The 18,909-nt window shown below is 51.5% G+C and overlaps 6 protein-coding genes across 6 annotated transcripts; 4 read left to right on the top strand and 2 right to left on the bottom strand.

Annotated features, from left to right (window-relative positions):
- Positions 1–578: 578 nt before the first annotated feature.
- Positions 579–1,785, top strand: GT037_009885 (hydroxymethylglutaryl-lyase; the record flags this gene model as incomplete). The annotated part of the gene is made up of 2 exons (XM_038934932.1): positions 579–836; positions 886–1,785. The coding sequence occupies 2 exons, from the start codon at positions 579–581 to the stop codon at positions 1,783–1,785; spliced, it is 1,158 nt and encodes a 385-aa protein (XP_038782346.1).
- Positions 1,786–5,733: 3,948 nt separating this feature from the next.
- On the top strand, positions 5,734–6,668 carry GT037_009884 (uncharacterized protein; the record flags this gene model as incomplete). Its single annotated transcript, XM_038934931.1, has 2 exons — positions 5,734–5,958; positions 6,015–6,668. 2 exons carry the CDS (start codon positions 5,734–5,736, stop codon positions 6,666–6,668), a joined length of 879 nt encoding a protein of 292 aa, XP_038782345.1.
- Positions 6,669–7,283: 615 nt separating this feature from the next.
- On the top strand, positions 7,284–8,269 carry GT037_009883 (hira-interacting protein 5; the record flags this gene model as incomplete). The annotated part of the gene is made up of 2 exons (XM_038934930.1): positions 7,284–7,526; positions 7,574–8,269. The coding sequence occupies 2 exons, from the start codon at positions 7,284–7,286 to the stop codon at positions 8,267–8,269; spliced, it is 939 nt and encodes a 312-aa protein (XP_038782344.1).
- A 581-nt stretch (positions 8,270–8,850) lies between these two features.
- GT037_009882 (uncharacterized protein) lies at positions 8,851–10,167 on the bottom strand (the record flags this gene model as incomplete). The annotated part of the gene is made up of 1 exon (XM_038934929.1): positions 8,851–10,167. The coding sequence occupies one exon, from the start codon at positions 10,165–10,167 to the stop codon at positions 8,851–8,853; it is 1,317 nt and encodes a 438-aa protein (XP_038782343.1).
- Positions 10,168–10,512: 345 nt separating this feature from the next.
- On the top strand, positions 10,513–14,458 carry GT037_009881 (anthranilate synthase-like protein component i; the record flags this gene model as incomplete). Its single annotated transcript, XM_038934928.1, has 11 exons — positions 10,513–10,524; positions 10,581–10,729; positions 10,819–10,898; positions 10,950–11,743; positions 11,805–11,894; positions 12,016–12,094; positions 12,144–12,289; positions 12,340–12,399; positions 12,459–12,519; positions 13,160–13,704; positions 13,760–14,458. 11 exons carry the CDS (start codon positions 10,513–10,515, stop codon positions 14,456–14,458), a joined length of 2,715 nt encoding a protein of 904 aa, XP_038782342.1.
- A 1,274-nt stretch (positions 14,459–15,732) lies between these two features.
- Positions 15,733–15,924, bottom strand: GT037_009880 (uncharacterized protein; the record flags this gene model as incomplete). Its single annotated transcript, XM_038934927.1, has 1 exon — positions 15,733–15,924. The coding sequence occupies one exon, from the start codon at positions 15,922–15,924 to the stop codon at positions 15,733–15,735; it is 192 nt and encodes a 63-aa protein (XP_038782341.1).
- Positions 15,925–18,909: the final 2,985 nt, after the last annotated feature.

Below are 18,909 nucleotides of genomic sequence, written 5' to 3'. Positions count from 1 at the left end.
CTGGAAGCACTCTAGCTTGCACAGGTAATTTCAACTTCCCACGATGGAATGGAGCTCCCGTGGAGACGAACATCTGGCATTGAATGGCGCAATTCGTATGAGCAAACAAAAGTGGAGTGGGAAGTAGGAATACCTCCCGAGTATTCCGCCTTGTTGAATGCCATAATCGTGAGGATATGGTGGTACCTCGAAGCTTCGCGGTGCGTGTGGGAAAGTTGGAGAGTGCCAAGACTTCAGTGAAGGTACCTAGGTAGAGATTCCGTAACCGTGCAGCAACTTCATTGCTAACACATGGTTAACACATGGCTAACACATGGCTATATTCCGAGATGCCAAGTGCTGCAACTCGCTTCACGGTCTATGCGATGCAATGTTTCCACGTTTCTTGTAGCCTGTGCACTGTATCCGAGGTCATGTCGAAGCTTCTTACGTCGGAGCTCAAAGCTCGGATGAGTGGTCCATGCATAACATGATCCCCGCAAACATCAACCCCACAAACCGTCTGACAGCTATGCACGTCATGCCATAGCATTTTGTTTGACCCTGAATCGCCTATTGCATAGAACCAGATCATCGCCATGACCTCGAAATTCCGCTGTCTCCGTTCGGCGCGTCTCGCAGCGCGTCACCCGTGTCCGCGAAGAACATTTGCTTCAGCCGCCAATAACCGCGCAGACCACGTTCGCATCGTCGAAGTAGGACCACGGGATGGGCTGCAGAATGAGAAGCAGACGGTGCCTCTGGCGACCAAGATCGAGCTGGTCGAGAGGCTGGCAAGGACTGGATTAACGACCATTGAGGCAGGCTCCTTCGTCTCGCCCAAATGGGTACCACAGGTTAGACATACGCGTCGAAGCCGGGGACATTCGCTGACCATGAGGGCAGATGGCCAACTCGGCTGACATCCTCGAGCACGTACTCTCCCGAACACCACAGTCGCCGCATCCCATCACCTACCAATGGCTCCTGCCCAACGCCAAGGGCTTCGACAACTTCCTTTCCATGTGGAAGTCCAGGTCGACACCATCATCTTCAGGCACCGATAATGGTCCAGCCCTCAACACGTCCTCCTCGGATCCAAATGCTATGCCCTCAGCATCCTCCGGCGCCGAAGCCATGGGCAAAAGTCGCAATGCAACAACACCCATACATGAGCTCTCCATCTTCACAGCGGCGACCGAATCCTTTACGCAAAAGAACACCAATTGCTCTATCGCCGAGTCGCTGAAGCGTTTCGAACCTATCATGTCCAAAGCAAAGGAGATGGACCTCAAGGTCCGGGCATACATCTCAGTCGCACTTGGCTGCCCTTACGAAGGGCCAAATGTAGACCCCCATAAGGTGGCGGAGCTGGCAGTCAGCTTGCTCGAAATGGGCGCCGACGAGATATCGGTGGCGGATACCACGGGCATGGGCACTGCGCCCAAGACGCTGGAGCTCTTGAAGACTCTGAATGCTGCTGGTGTGACCAAGGACGACCTGGCGCTGCACTTCCACGATACCTACGGTCAGGCGCTGGTTAATTCCGTCGTCGCTCTGGAACACGGCATTCGCACCTTTGATTCAGCCGTCGGTGGGCTTGGAGGCTGCCCTTTTAGTCCGGGCGCGACTGGAAATGTTGCGACTGAGGATCTGGTACACTGTTTCCATAGCTTGGGCGCCAAGACTGGTATCGATATGGAGAAGCTTGCTGAGGCAGGTGAGTGGATCTCGCAAGAGCTGGGCAGGGCGAACGATAGTAGGGCTGGCAAGGCTGCGTTGGCCCAGCTGAGGAAGTCGGCGTAGGGGTGGGAAACAATCAAAGTTGTGTATGCCCTCGAGTATAATACAGATATGTGCTCCTCCGTTGCTCTTTCCTTGCTACGCGCTGTTGATGATGCAACTTCTTCTATTCTGACTCCCACCTTACCTCAGCACACTTCGCCGTTTGTCAAACTCGAATTCTTCAACTCACATGCGTATTGAACGCTCAGGGACACATCAATCGTAGTACCATCACGGAGCACCATGATATCACCGATCTGTCCCGGCCTTCTGGCTTTTCAGAACACTTTTGGTGGGAGAGCAACGGGGGTACAAACCTTCATTGAGTCATACAGCTTTTGTTGGAGAAAGGCAACGACACCAAATACTGACTTGAGGTAGTTAACCTTCGAGTTCGAGTGGGCCGATCCATGGAAATGGAAGGAGCGAAGTGAAAGGATGCATGTATCGCATGTATTTACTTATACTCGTGTACGGAATGTGGTACCTAGCAAGGTACGCACTGAAGCTATGCTACGGATTTGTACATGACAATTCCAAGGTAACACACAGTGTCTACTTTCGGGTAAGCTAAGTTTTATCTTTTGTTCAGAATCTAACTCGTTACCAGTCACCGATATTCGGTAACGACGTTTCGGCCGCTTCTTCCCAGAGGAATTCCCACATGCTTCGTCGTACCACGACTTCTATCTCTTCTTATCTCACACCATAGCTTACACAGCCAGGCCAGATTTCCCCGGATTGAACTTCGAGCACTTCGACTAGCCTCGATTGATGCATCGCTCGCTAGCGACCAGCCTTGGTGTTATGTGAGTCGAGACTTTTCAAAGGTGAGGCGATTGGAAAAGTCTTGTCTAATAGCTCCTGGGTAATGGAGGCATGTGATACCACCGGTGCCGACAACCCTCTGGAACACTGCTTCTTGAAATTGAAGGGTCATGCATGCATATAACACTATCCAGCGGCCTCTGGCGACTACGGCAGAGAAATGGCGCAAGTGAGTCATAGGAAGAAATGGAACAATTATTATTAGGCACAGTTATACTGAATATAGCTACCTCCATCTAGAAGTCGTTGACGATATTAACATGTAGGTTAACATGGATTTGTAGAGCCTGCCTACTCACCACGAAAGGACTTTCGTAACTCCCTCTAGATAAGGCCCAGTATTCCCCTTCAAACCCACGTCAGATTGTAAGCAATGTGAAAACACTCAAGGAGACTACCTCCAAGCTCTATCGTAGTGCCAAGCAACAGCAGGAAAACAAGGTCAGAATCCCATTTATTTGTCATTACCACAGTACACTTTATAGGCTAGTAAGTGATATGCGAGTGCACTGCGATAAACACTCGCGCTTGCGGTCTTGCATATGTTTGGCAGCCAAACTGTATACAGACCAGATAACATATTCTTCAACAACCACTTCATTCGCCTAGGATGTTCAGTGTTTCGACTTGGCGCTAGTTCCATTCCTTAACGCTTCGTGCTTTCTATTCTCTCACCTCACCTCACCTTGCTTCTTCCGCTTTTCCCGTTACATCGCTATAGATGGGACTGCGAGAGCCGCGACTCTTCACACTTAATTGCGATCGTATGTCAGCATCACGCCACACTGTGCAAGCTGACGTGTAAAATGTGAGCGTTCCATTGTACCCGTGTTTGCAACTGCGGTCATTGTTGAGCCTAATAACTGAATCACCGACAGATCAGGTCCATGGCTTCGACGCGACTTGGCCTGCCAGTCGAGCTCTTGGATCGCATTGCCGATCAATTCCCTGAAGCAGAACAAGATGGTCGTACGCGCCAACACGACGCCAAAAGCCTCTGGCTTGTCTGCAGGAAAACCGAAATGAAGACCAGAATCTGGTCCGAAAGGACATCCTCTAGTATCGCATTATTTATCGTTTGTCCAAGAGCGTTCGAGAATCTACCCTAGATTGCCAACCATGAAGATCTTTACGATACGCTTGGACAGCTGGAGCTGCATTTTCTTACTACCCCGCTCAATATAGATACCAACTTGAATAGGCAATGTGTTACTGCCTCGAAGACTCTTTTCAAGCACAGCTTCGCACAATGCTGCAGGGGTTTGCCTTGTCTGCACACAAACTTGTTCCGACGGGTCTACCGATCTTTACGGTCAGTAGCAATGTGTAGAACAGGGTTATGGTACATGGTGGCAGACCACGATTGTTGTACTGGAAGTTGTCTCGAAATCACGTTTAGAGCGACTTGACATCGGTTGTAAGCAAGGTCTTGCGCCGCTAATGCTTGACCATGTATTTACTTCTCTCAAAGCAAAGCTTTACCTTTTAGATACATTAAAAATGTCGTTGGACTGATTGGTGTGCCGAAGTCTCGATGAGACGGTGACGGATGCCTCCATATTGCCAGTACCATTGCTGAAGCTCATATCATTCTGTTACTACGGCAAGAAATCTGGCGTTCGGCCTGCCTCATATGCACGATAGTCCTGCGTTCCTTCTCCTTTTTAGCAATCACCACTGTGACATTTCGACCCTTGTAGCCTGGGGATGACCGCCAAAGGGCTCATCGATGTCATTAGAGTACTTGCTGAAACCCTGGAATGACCGAATTTGGAACATGTCCTCACTAAACTGTTGCCTTACGCTGCAACATTGGCGTCCTTGTATCTGTCTGACTTGTGTGTGGGCGATGGCCTTTACCATCGATAGTGAGGGTTATGTGGCGGACTGGCAACTCGAAATCGTGATTATAGAATCCTCTACCCCGATAGCTGACCGGATTCGATGTGTGTAGAGGTGAAAACAGGGATGCTTGGGCGATTTGTAATTCCAAGGGTAAGTGTGTTATCAAGCTCAACAAAGAAGATAGCGAGTCTTCTACAAGCTGCAGACTCGTTTCCCACCACTGCTCTCTGTGCAGCCCATCCCAACAACCCCATAGCGAGCGTTCGATCATCGTTCCATTAAACTACGTCGCCGACAACCGTCGGTAGCATAACGACGTCACCAATGAATGATGGCCGCTACGGTAATTTCGTGGGGTAGCGTGCGGTAGCGGAAGCCCTCCGATCCAAGGGGAAAACCAACCAACTGCCGCAACTATCACGATCAGGTTTCCTTAGCCTGAATACACAACATCGCGAGCATTAGACACATAACGGCGCTGCGCTGCGCGCATTACGACCGGATCCGTCTTATCCGAGATCAACGAACTACTGTACATCGAACGATGAAGAAAAAGAAAGGAAAGAGAAGCGTGGTGCAGAAACGCTGAGCGTGTGAGCATGTGAAGGACGGGAAACCGACGTATTTTTCTCTATTACAATTTTTTCCATAGAATTTGAAACAACGAAACCTGTCATGGACCTCACATTGAGAGTCTCGACTGTATGCAAGGAGTACCCGCCCAGCTGCACTGTGCCTGTCAGCTTGTGGCTTGACGCTCGCGTCCACGTCAGGAAATTGTCCAAGGAACCCTGGAAGGCATCACCAGCTGTCGAGAAAGCAGGATGATCGTCAGCGCGAACTTGGCAGCATCATTCCACCGCCTGCACATGTGTTGGATTTGAGTTTTAACATCGGCGAAACCGTCGGTCGGGGCGCAGCCTTCTGTTTGGCTGAGTGGTCCAGGTGTTTGATGAGATTGGGAAAAAGATATGACGTGTGGCGGTAAAAGCAGGGTTCAATTTGTGGGCTAGCTTAGCGTGGCTGACGCACGGGGTGCGGGATCGACAACGAACTTTGACGGAACAAGGCAGGGACAAGGACGCCAATGATGTGAAGTCACTTCACATCATTGTGCAAGGCTGCGTCATCGCCTGTGGCAGTATCCATGAGAGACAACATAAATCCTTTTCTTTCCCCTGTGCTCATCTCGTATTCCAACTACAAACATCCTATCAAACACATACTTGGAGCATCGCCTTCTCTTGCTTCTTAAATCTACTCTCCTCCTACTTCCTTGTTCTCACCATCGCAACAATGGGTATCGGTGGTGCTGTTTTGAAGTTTGGCTCTACAGCGCTGTATGCGCTCGAGTTCTGCTGTGCTGCGGTTATCCTCGGTATTTACAGTTACTTCCTCGCTGTACAGGCGGATCGCGATGTCAACATTCCGGTTTGGCAACAGGCTGTCACTGGTCTTGCTGGCGCGACTGTTTTGTACACAATCTTTGCTGTCTTGTTGACTTGCTGCCTTGGCGGAAAGGTAAGAACATGCTCCAGCGCTATACACATATAAACAATCACTAACGATATCTCCAGACAATCTTTGCTTTCCTCGGCATACTACTCGACATCCTTTGCTGCGGTGCCATGATCGCCGTCGCCGTCCTGACCCGTGACGGTGCATCCAGCTGCTCTGGCAATGTCAACACACCTCTCGGCGACGGTCCCGCCAACTCCAAGCAGGGCTTCGGCTCCAACGGCCAAGGCAACCAGATCACCTACGCCGCCTCTCTCGGTACGACCTGCAAGCTCAACACCGCCTGCTTCGCCGTCGCCATCATCGGCGCTTTCCTCTTCCTGCTCAGCGCTCTCGTCCAGGTCTTCCTTATGCGCCACCACAAGAAGGAGAAGGCCTTTGGTCCTGGTCCTAACAACGGCTACACCAAGGGTTCCGGCATGAAGTTCTGGCAGCGCCGCAAGGCCAACCGCACCACTGGACACCGTGATCCTGAAGTCGGTACCGTCCCTGCTACCACTGCTGGCGGTCTTGCTGCCCCTACCGCGGCCCACGACTACCGTCCCAGCCACGACACTGCCTACACTGGCTCTACCGTCGCCGCTCCTCACTCTGGTTTCGCTACCGACAAGCCCGTCACTGGTGGATACCACACCGCGCCCCACGTCGCTCCTACTGCCAACTACGCCAACACTGGCAACACTGCTACTTACGGCCAAGCCACCAACTACTAGACGCAATCATCCGATATTACCTAGGAGACTGAGATTGGCGATGCTCTAGATTGTGCCTAGTCCTTCGTGCTTTCAGGCATGGGAACTTTTCCTTTTTTTGTACTCTATCACGACGTTTACGCATTATACCACACGAGGGAAGAGAGGAAGTCAAACATCGGAGAAGAAAGAGAGTGTATGATAAAGCTGATACGAAATTTAATACCTAATGTCAATACCGAAGAAATATAAACGATCTCAAACATACTTGTCCCAGCCAATCGTGTGTTGAAGTGACTTCAAACATAACATGCAAAAAGTCGACATGATTTTGGGCCAGTATCGTGATACATTCGTAATCCTTTTTCCATTGTTACACACATGTGAGAATCAACATCAAAGCCGCATTCGATATGTACTGTACTAGGTGTGCGAAGTGCAAGATGGACAAGGGATGAACGCTGTGGACGGCTGTGGATCAGCGGGAGCCAGTGAGCGTGGTGGCTGAATAATCCAACAAACGTCATACTTCGTTTGGCCCGAGTTCCCGAAACTTTCATTCACGAACCTATACACTTCGCCATTACGACAACATAACCCTATCTACAATATACCCAACCCTGAACTACACGAAAGATGCCCTCAAGCACACTTCCACGTTCTGCTATGCGCAGTCTAACCCGAGCGACGCCCTCTCTACGATCAGCACCTCGGCGCATTGCCACGAGATGTCTCCACCAACAATCATCGCCCATCACAGCCTCAAGATTGCAACATAGACCGGCAGCACAGCCCTGGAGCCAAAGGGTAGCGGCGCCATCAGCGACGGTCGCACGACGAACCATGTTCATCCAAACCGAGCCCACACCAAACGCCGATGTAGGCATTTCCCAGTTCCAGCGACATAGCCATACTAACAATCCCAGGCCCTAAAGTTCAACCCCAACCAGCGCGTCCTCCCAGAAAACATCTCCTCCCCGTTTCTCGAATACCTCAACCCCCGCTCTACCCTCGCCCCGCCACATCCATCCCCTCTCGCCGCCCAACTCCTCAACATCGACGGCGTAACCAGCGTCTTCTTCGGCGCCGACTACATCACCGTTACAAAGGACTCGGCCACCCCCTGGTCGCACGTCAAGCCCGAGGTCTTCGCCCTCATCAACGAATACATGACCTCGGGCCAACCCATCGTCAACACCGTCGCCGCAAAAGCTGGTGAGCAAGGCCAAGGCGGTCAAGAAGCCGACAGTCTTGCCTACGACGAAAACGACGATGAAGTCATTGGCATGATCAAAGAACTCCTCGACACGCGCGTCCGCCCCGCTATCCAAGAAGACGGTGGTGACATTGAATTCCGCGGCTTCAACGACGGCCAGGTTCTGCTCAAGCTGAGGGGTGCGTGCCGTACCTGCGATTCGAGTACCGTGACACTCAAGAATGGCATCGAGAGCATGTTGATGCATTATATTGAGGAGGTCAAGGGCGTGCAACAGGTGCTGGATCAGGAGGAGGAGATTGCTATGAAGGAGTTTGCCAAGTTTGAGGAGAAGCTGAGGCAGCAGAAGGGGCCTGATGCGACGGCGGGGACGGTTGGCAAGGGCAGTTTGGATTATGTGGAGTAGATGGGACATTGATTATGTGATACCAATGCATTCATTCTGCAGCCGAAGAAGCTGTGTAGTAAGAAATTATATCATGTCGTGAATTCCTACCATGTTTACATGACATACAGCATGATCAAGCTCAAGAACAGAATGACGGGTATCCAATGGTAGTATCTTAGCATACGAGAGTAGCGCTGAGCCGCTAAGCAAGTCAAATATACTACAAGAACAAACGATTGAGGAAATGAGTCGTACTAATGCCGATATTCAACAATAACGAGGTAGGGTATCCTGAACGTGCCAATGCTGCTGCGTGGAGGAAACAATAAAGCAATGAGAGAGAGAGAAAAACAAAAAACAACAACGCCCCCTGTATGCTTTCATATGCTCCCACACATGGCTTTCCACAATCGTCATATATCCAAATGCAAGTCATCCAACCTCCTTCTTTTCGTCTCTTTCATATGTAAATCGTGGACCTCCATGATGAAAAAAAAATTCCCATGCCTGAAAAGATCATAAATCGTCAGACAAACACGTACACGTCTTCTCCAGTCAGGCGGCCGTAAAACACAATCGTTATATCGTTCCCAGGGTCATTACGAGCCGTCTTCCAGCAGCAGATGCGAAACCGCATCCAATGCTTCGCCCATGGAAGCCCAAAAGCTGCGTCTTGGAGGAGGCGAGCGGATGATGTGAATGACCTTCCTCTTGGACAGTGATGATGCTGATGCTGATGGCAACGACGACGACGACGACGACGACGGCACATCATCCGCAACTAGCGTGTCAACAGTACTGCGCAGCAACTTTGAGTACTCTTCGTGAATCTCGCGGGACAAATCTTGAACTTCCTCCTCGACTAGCGTCATGCAACTGTCTAGCATGGATTCTTTCTTCGAGTCCTGCTCCTTCTTCTCCTTGTCCTCCTCTTTCTCACCATCTTCGTCTTGTGAAGCTTGATTCCCAGCCTCAAAATCCGAGAAGACGGACTTTACAAGATCATCTTGGTGGTAGTAGTGCTGGCTCTTGTCCAAGTCGTCGCGCAGACTCTGGCGAACTAATTTCATCTGCTTGCGCAAATCGTTGATGACGTCGAGTTGAATGCGATTGAGCGTCTTGACCTCGTCCATGCGCGTTTTGAGGTCGTAAATGTACTTTTGCACACCCGCGATGTAGTTGCCTACTTGCGAAACATAAGCCTCGTGCTGCAGCGTTTGGGCTTCATGAAGCGTCGCTTTCTCACCCTCTGCTTGTGTGATGCCGAGCCCCTGACCAACGTCTCGAGAGGAGGAGGAAGAAGACCCCTTGTCGTGCGTCTCGCTGGCGTGTGCGCTGGGCGTGGAGAGATGGGCTGTCATGGCTTCGAATTGTCCGACTATGTATTCCAGTTGGTCTTCGTCAGGCTGGTGTGTTTGGATGAGGTTCTCAAAGTGCGCGATACACGACGAGAGGGCGTTCTGCACGGGCGACGACGTTCCTTCTGATACGTCGGCCCAGGGCGTTGGAGAGCCGGGGCGCTCGGTGTGGTTGCGACGCAGTACGCGCGAGCTGTCGGGCGTGTAGGGATAGCGCAGTTCGCCTTTGGACGGTGGAGGCGATGCATCGTCGTAGTATAACCGCGTAGGTGTGTATGGCGCTGGTTCTGTGAGTCGGGAGTTGGGTTTCGGTCGTGGGCCTGTCGTGGGCGTGTTCAGTCCGAAGCTATCTGTGACCCAGGAAGGCTGGTCGGGTATGCGTTTGGCCTCTTTCAGCCAGCGCTGCTCTGTTGCGGTAGGATATTGTGGAGGTGAGGTACCGTAGATGTTAAAGTAATCTGGTCGCGGGCTGGATTCGTCCTCGATCTCAGGCGGCGTCCATGGCCGTTCCAGGGTCCGGGGAATGTCCCTTGCGCCCTCATAGCCCGACCGAAACATTCTCTTCTGTTCTTCCAGCAGGATGCGCGCACAGCCCGGAAGCTCTCGGGCTATATTCGCGGCTTGGAGAGCGATGCGCTGGTGTTCAAGAAGCCGGAAACCTGCGTGGATGCGGGAGACGGGAGGAGGCTGGGTTCACCGCTTGTGACGTGCGTGCATGGCCTCGGTCTGCAGCGTGGGTAGTGCGCCAAGGACTTGCTATCGATAACATTTTGTGGCCCCTCCCATTGGCTCGTGAATCATTAATTCTGGCTTCAATACATTGCGACGACTCTGTGACACTCGTTCTGCCTCCTCTCTGTCCATAAAGCAGTGCTGTAGAGATACGCTTCACACTCCGCAAACATGGCGCCACAGGTATGTCCAGATTCACACCATCAGCCGACCACAGAACTGAGCGCATGACCATTTAGCTGGGCGTTCAGCCATCGCTTGACACCATTCGAGAGGTATTGGCTGCAGCAGTCAAGTCGCCCAACCCACCAAACCTCGTACCCGTATTCTCCTCGATTCCCGCCGAGTTCTTGACCGCCTCCAGCATATACCTCAAGATATCCGCAAAGTGAGTGTGACTCATTCCAGCGCAAGTGGCGTGGGAGGGGTTGTGTCGAGATGATGAGCTGGTTGCGCGCATGCTGACCCTGGGCTCAGATCAAAGTCAAAACTCTCGTTCCTCTTCGAGAGCGCTGCAACAACCGAGACCATAGGCCGGTACAGCTTCATTGGCGCAGGTCGGTACTTGGAAAACAAACTTCCGGCAAACACAGTTGACAAGCTTTTAGACCCTCGCAAAGTCATCAAGACCGGCCCCGGCCATGGCGAAGAGACCGACCCACTACCCCTCCTCGAGAAGGAGCTTGCGAAGAGCCGCGTCGCGACCGTGCCCTCAATACAACTACCGCCCATGACCGGCGGTGCTGTCGGATATGTTGGCTATGATTGCGTCAAATACTTCGAGCCCAAGACAAGGAGGGATGATATGAAGGACGTGTTGGGCGTACCGGAGAGCTTCTTCATGCTCTACGATACACTGGTGGCTCTGGACCATTTCGCACAGGTTGTAAAGGTCATAACATACGTCAAGGTACCAGACAGCATGGACGACTTGGAACAAGCATACGAGGAAGCGAAGAGTACGCTAAACAAATATGTGACAATACTCAAGGGCAAGGACATTCCGCTACCAGAACAAGGGCCCATTCAGCTTGGTAACCAATACACGTCCAACATTGGACAGGACGGGTATGAGAACCATGTCAAGGAACTGAAGAAGCACATCAGCGTTGGCGACATCATCCAAGCGGTACCATCTCAACGGTTTGCAAGACCGACATCATTGCATCCCTTCAACGTATACCGGAACCTGCGAAACGTCAACCCCTCGCCGTACCTATTCTATGTCGATTGTGACGATTTCCAAATAGTGGGGGCAAGTCCCGAGCTGCTGGTAAAAGAGGAGCAGGGTCGCATCATCACTCATCCCATTGCTGGCACCGTCAAGCGGGGCAAGACACTGCAAGAAGACGCAGCGCTCGCGGAAGAGTTGTCCAACTCTCTCAAGGATCGGGCCGAACATGTAGGTTTCCTGACGACAAGATGCATGCAGCGACGTTGAAAAGCTTACAATGCCTTCGTAGGTCATGTTGGTCGACTTGGCTCGCAATGACGTCAATCGCGTGTGCGACCCACTTTCGACACGAGTTGACAAGCTAATGGTAGTCCAAAAGGTGAGCAGACTGCCGTCCGAACCGTGATTACCGTGGATCGTGCGATGAGCTACCGTGCGATGATATCAAACCCAAGAGCTATGCTAATTGTTGTCGACGAAACCAGTTTTCGCACGTGCAGCACCTGGTCTCGGAGGTCTCAGGGGTGTTGCGACCTGGCAAGACGCGATTCGACGCGTTCCGCTCAATCTTCCCCGCTGGTAGGTAGCGCGGTGGAAAAAAGTTGGAAGTGTGGCTAACCGTGTGTAGGAACAGTGAGCGGTGCGCCCAAGGTGCGCGCCATGGAGCTCATTGCCGAGCTTGAGCGGGAAAAGCGCGGTGTGTATGCTGGCGCGGTGGGATACTTTGGCTACGGCTCTATTGATGGCGACAAGGAGATTGAAGGTGCCATGGACGTGAGTAGTCTTGCCTTGTTCGAGGTTGACAGGAGGCTGATGCCCAGCAGACATGCATTGCACTAAGAACCATGCTTGTCAAAGACGGCATCGCGTATCTCCAAGCAGGGGTGGGTTTGAAGAATTCCCTGCTTTAGTGTGCGGTGCACGAGCTAATGATTGGCTGCAGGGCGGCATAGTTTTTGATTCGGACCCTTACGACGAGTGGATGGAGACGATCAATAAGTTAGGTGAGTTTATTTTTCCTTTTGGTCGTCTGCTCCGAGTCGACGCACAGAGCTGACCGCTGTTTGGTAGGCGCGAACACGCACTGCATCACTTCAGCTGAAGAGAAGCATCTGGCCGAGCAGCAGGACAGCGCCGACGATGGCGAAAAGGACGCGTCGACGCTCGAGGGCGATGCAAAGACGCGCATTTCTCTTGCGGCTTGATTGTCAGACTGCTGCGCCATGCGCCACAATTGATATCTGCCGTAGGGTGGTTGGTGATGGGCAGCGATTGGTACGTCTTGACCCGGTGAAAGCGATCTATGGGCCTGGATCTCACAAGCTCCCCTGCCACTCGTGGGGAAGCGAGATTCATGGGTTCGCGGTAGAGTTATGAAACGGAAATGAGAGGGCGGGTATGCATACTGGCGGCAGACGCTACCACGACGTCACGAGCGAGTGGTCGTGCTTGAATACAAACAAGATTTGATTAATTTTGCAACCCGTCACACCAGCGCAAGGGGACATGTAGACGGCTTGATGCTGTGTGAAAAGCGTGCCAGTGAGCGCCGGTGAGAAGCCATGACGAGTGTGACGGAGCAGATACCACCGTCTGTGCGATTTGCAACGACAAACTGGTTCGACATGTGAGTTGTACATGCAGGTTCGGATATCGGCCGCTTGGGCGTGGTTGGCATGGCTACATCATACGGTAGGAGCGCCCGGGGCATTGGCCAATGGGCGCGCAGGGTGCAGGTCGTGCTTTCCGCGTTTCCTTGCTATGGCGTCGATCGTGGAGTTGCTGTGCCTGGACTTGGCGGCCCACCCCTGCACACGACTAGACCCGCTACTGACGCTCCAACCCGTCACCAGCCCGTTGCAGCCTCTTGTTTGCGCGCGACTTCACTCTTTACCAGCCACGGACCAGCCCCAACTGTTTATGTCCCCTACGATATAAACCCACTCCTCTTCCCCTCTCTTCCCCCCTCATCACTCAGCATCCTCAACCTCAGCAATCAACTCACTCACCTTGACTCCACTCCCACCTCGATACCTAGTATCCTACTCCAATATCCATCTCTTCCACACAAACACTGTCCCAACCCACCCCCACCTACAGTCAAGATGAAGTCCTACGCTGTCCTCGCTGCCACCTTTGCTGGTGTTGCTCTGTCCCAGGACATCCCCATGCCTAGCGGCGACTGCGCCGTAAGTAGTCCTCTTTATCATCTATTGCTTTGTACTAGTACTAACCGTCGCTTAGAACCTCTGCATCAACAACATGGCCCGCATTGCCCAGACTGAGTTCTCCTGCGCCTCCGACGACATTAGCTGCTTCTGCACCAAGTCCAACTGGGCTTATGGTATCCGCGACTGCTCTCGCCAGGCTTGCGATGCTGACCAGTCCGCCCAAGCCGTATCGTGGGCTTACGCTCGCTGCGCTGGTGTCGCTGCCACTGCCACTGGCTCTGGCGCTCCTGCTGCCCTTCCCATCTTGACCTCCGCTGTTGCCAGTGCCACTGCTGTCAACCCCGGATCTATGGTCACCTCGATCGTTACCTCTGTCGTCTCCAGCGCCGCATCCGGTGCCGAGAGCGTTACCTCTTCGCTTGGATCTGCCGCTTCCTCCGCTGTTGCGTCTGGCGAGTCTGCCATCAGCTCTGCCCTTGAGTCTGCCAGCTCTGCCCTCGCCTCTGCCAGCGCCAGCATCTCCTCTGAGCTTGCCTCTGCCACCGACTCTGCTGGCAACGCCATCTCTTCTGCCACTGACTCTGCTGGCTCTGCCATCGCTTCCGCTACCGACTCTGCTGGCAGCGCCATCTCCTCTGCTACTGACGCCGCTGGCAGCGCTGCCAACTCTGCTGGTAGCGCCGCTTCCTCCGTCGCTGAGGGTACCGCTCCCATGGTCACTGGCATTCCCTTCGCTGCTGGTGCCGGTATTGCCGCCTGGCTCCTGCTCTAAGCGTCTTGCTTCGATCCAACTCAAGGTCCTCGCCTGACGAAGTAATGTGTATAATGATGGGCGGTAATGCAAGGTGGGCTTTGGATATCATGATGGATGGGTAGCGCTTCTCTTCTTTCCTTAACGAACACTCACGCGAAAGGCATGATGATAACGACTGATTCGTTATGCCTGGGACTGTTTTCTTCACGACTGCGACTTTGATACCCCGAATATGGGAACTGGGACGGGCCCCTTAGCATTGGCCTCTGTATATAGTAAATGAATGATAATACACTCACGATATCATCTCTTGTTTCATCAGTGACTATACATCTCTTACTCTTGTCTGCTCCTGCCCTTGCTGCCATGATGCCGTCTGCGCGATGGCGGACATTCGAGCTGCAGCCTCGATTAGGCTGCCCTGAACCGACCTTGTGCAACGCTGTAGTGCGCCACGAACGTGAGGGGTCATGCAAGTCACGCAATGGAGGAAGCTAGCAATGATGAATCATTATCATGGCTGTAGGTGATCGTAGTGGAGGTTAACTAAGTGGTGGAATGTAAAGCAGAAGGCATGAAGTCAACTTAACCTCTCCTCCTCCACTTTTATTATCCTTTTTTGTTCTTGGATTACGTTAATCAGTCAGCACTGCACAGCCTCAGCCTCGTTTTGGAGACCGCGGCCCCATACCTATGACGGTGGTTTGTGCGTAAACTTGCGTCTTTTGTTCAAGTTGCTGCTGATGCCCGTTGGACTGACTGCATTGCATTGCAGATTGTGTGTATGTGTGTATGTGTCTGACATAACAAGGGGATCAGGGTTGGTTTGGTGTGGTGTGGTGCGGTGTAGATCATCAAGGGTCCGAGGTAGGTAAGAGAGTGTGTGTGGAGAAGGAAGCACTTGGACCAGGTGTTCGCGCATGCATGCCGTGCGATTACGACATGTTTGTGCAGAAGTTTGTTGAGGAACGATGTCAGTGCGTTGGCGCAGACGGACGGGAAGAGTAGTGAGATGGGCTGGTAACGGTAGTGGTAAGGATGATGGGGGAAGGGGGTGCTGTGAGGTGGTGGCTGAGGTGGAAGGGGGGTTCCGGTGGCTTCCGGGGAATGACACCATTGTCATCATTCACACATCGACACAATGTCTCTGATACAGGCTCAATGGACACATTTTGTAGTATTATCTTAGATTGTGGATAGGCTGACTAAATCAATTGATCTTCATTGCTCATGGCGTACGGCCTACGAAGTTGCTCTTCACTTTCAGCCTTGTCCGGATATTACCTGCAACATTAGTAACTTAATCTCATTGGTCGAGGCACGTGAACGTACTTCTTATTCTCTTTTTTTGTCCCTCCTGCTGCTTTCGAGTGCCAATTTACAGGACAACCACAAGAATGGCATGTCCCATTGACACCACCCTGCACAAACTTGGCGCAATTGCAACTCGAAGTGTCGGCACCACTACCACTGGAGCACGCCATTTTGGAAAGAGCGGTACGAGGCTGAATGTAAGAACTAAGACTATGCGGAAGACTGTGATAGTTCAAGGGATGAAAGGCGAGTGAATTATGGTCTAGAGAATAGACGATAGTATCTAACAACCACGTTTTATATCCAACTAGCGAGTATGAGGCTCTGCATTCCTCCTCATCTTCACCGATGACTGCTGTATAAAGACCAAATCATAGCCTGACACACTTGACGTGTGATTTTCTGTACAACCATAACCTATCATCTATGTGCATCCAAGCCCAGGCAGTCATATGCTCGCCGCAAACGGCGATTTGTAATCTTTGGTATTAGCTAGGATAGACGCGAAGTTCCAAAAGGAGCCTGATGCATGATCTTACATGCAAAGCTGGGAAGGGCTGCAAGAACACAGTCGAACACGAGTGAGTCTTGTTTGACTGGATTGCAGCGAAACAGAAGACACCTATGTAGATTTATGGCAGGCGCGCACGGATGGAACCTTGAGGGATTCGCGCTCTTGATCCTACTCCGCACCTCCTTGTCTGATGATTTGTGCGAATTTGCGTATTCAGGTGCTTACGCGTGGTGGATCGCGGGTATCAGGGAGTCGTAGATCTCATGGGGTTGGGTAGTGGGGACGGGAGCGCGGATCAGGCGTTCAGTTATGCTATGATTCTGCATTACGAGCAAGGATAAACCGTGTCATTGAATTTATGGAAACAAACGGTGAAAGCAACAGGAAGGGGCAGGCTGTTAAGTAGTGGTTGGGATGATGAGGTTGTAGTGGCAGTTCGTGACTGGGGCTGAGCAAGGTTCCATTGGTTTCCGGACAACAACTTATCCATACCTGCATGTTCTCATGCGTTGCACACAATGAGCTAAAAAAAAACAGAGTGTGTATATCTCTTCTTTTCCGAGGAGGCTTACAAAAGGTGGAGCCGGTCTTGCTTCTGCTTCATGTTTCGGACAACAATGATAAATCTGTGGATACGCAAGTATCACAGCTGCTGCGGAGCAGTACATTTCCCCTTCAGTACTGAACGACCGATTGGATCTTCGCTAACGTACATCGACGGTGCAGAAGATTCGGAGAGGTGCTATAGAGGAGATGGTTGTGGTAGCAGCTTATAGAGCTCCAGTAGGACATATGTAGTAGCTGAGGCCAGGTTGATGTAATCATCATTATGTTTCTCTCGCATAATGATGGCTATGCCTACCTGTTATGACGGCGGCCTTAAGTAGTATGCTGGCCTTTTGATGTAATTGCTGCACTTGTAAGCTTGTTACCGTTGATGTATAACACCAATACCATGTGATGGTTACATCAGGTGGTTATTTATCTTTATTGAAGATTGTTGTTCGTTTCTTGCAATCCAAAATTGTCATCCTGCTTATCAAGCTCTTAGCATCTACCCCGCTCGCCTGCTTCTGCGCTGTCATCAGCTTTGGTTTGTCCCAAGTTTTGCTTACATTTTGCAAAGAAATGTTTTTGCAAACATGAACACTATCGAGCCAGTAACAATAACGCTATACCGGGTTCAACACCGAATGGCGTTTACTTATCACGATCGGAACGAAGGCTTCGTGGCAAAGGGCCATTACTGGATGGGCTACAACTATTGGATCAACCCAATGAAAGTTCGAGAACATCTCGATTGGAAACAAAGATCACTAGAGCCTAGTCCATTCATATCTCTCTTCGACAACCTAGGTAAGACCAACTCTGTACAATGAATTTGACCGCATGTATGAAAATTAACTGACATAGTAGGGGACGCACGAGAGCGAGCATTGTTCCATCGACGTCGAGGCGATCAGGATATTTTCATAGCTCGGATCAACATAATCAGAACTATACCGTACCGCCTTCTTATTCAGTTTTCCGAAGGTCCAATCGAACTATCTGGTCGGATACACCCTGCGACGCATACAATGCTCTTCCCTATGCGCGATGTTGGATCAAAATTTCATATAGAGCCCAGTACGGTTCAGCGATCGGAGTGGCTTGCGCTGCTTCACATTCCGCCTGAGCTGATTACCTATTTACCGTTCTAGGACACTAAAATTGGTCTTAGTCGAAATTAGAATAAACATTGCACGCTAAGTGTACATCCGTGATATCCTCGATTAAATCTCATGGGGTTTATACGAATGTTGAGTACATTAGCTTTGACTGCAGCCTTTTGTACTCAGGCGCTCACGGTGTTCCACTGTTCGCTACCTGAGCTAAAAGTGCTGGATTGCGACTTTGTAATCGTAACCTGAACCCCTAATAGGCGGCTAACCTCTAGCTAATGCCTATTAGAGATATCGTAGACAGCTGCTAGAAGGTACGTCTAGCAATTTGTTGTCTTAAGCTATTCGTGGCAGCAGGGTAGCGAGGCCCTGCTTTTTCACAGTCTCTTATTCGTGGTCGGCAGCGCAGCTGCCTTATCGTGGTCGTTATCTCCAAATTGGCTGTGACTAACGAGTTTAAGTTGCTAACGAATCTGGCTTAATGCTGTTCTCGTCACGTTAAGAACATGGCATCTTAACATCTCTCTATTGGTGCATAATCATATCAGACAGCACATGACTTTACAGCCGAGCAGGTCCTCGTCACACGACTTGAGGCGGGGTAGGGCCACCGTTTTTCACTACACCAAACAAAGATTTCCAAAAGCACATCTCGTTTGAAACAAAACAGCAGTTGGCGATCGACAATTATGGTCGCTATTACATTTGCTGCCGCTGCTTCCACGGGAGGCGCGGCTTTCCTTCCTAGCCTCGGCGCTGGACTCGTGGCTTGCGGGACCGAAGCGACCACGGCAGCGGTAGCCGTCACCGCTGCGACAACCAAAGCGGCTGTAGGCGTAGGCGCAGCAGTTGGCCAAACGGCTGTTACTGGAGCCGTTTCTGGAGCCGTTAATGCAGCCGTTTCTGGAGCTGTAGGTACTGCTCTTGGGACAGCCGCTACCGCAGGGACGGCACAGGTGCTGGCAGGAGCTGCGGGGACA

This window comes from Alternaria burnsii, assembly GCF_013036055.1.
Source record: "Alternaria burnsii strain CBS107.38 chromosome Unknown 701, whole genome shotgun sequence".
Classification (NCBI taxonomy): domain Eukaryota; kingdom Fungi; phylum Ascomycota; class Dothideomycetes; order Pleosporales; family Pleosporaceae; genus Alternaria; species Alternaria burnsii.
This window is presented reverse-complemented; position numbering and strand designations above follow the sequence as displayed.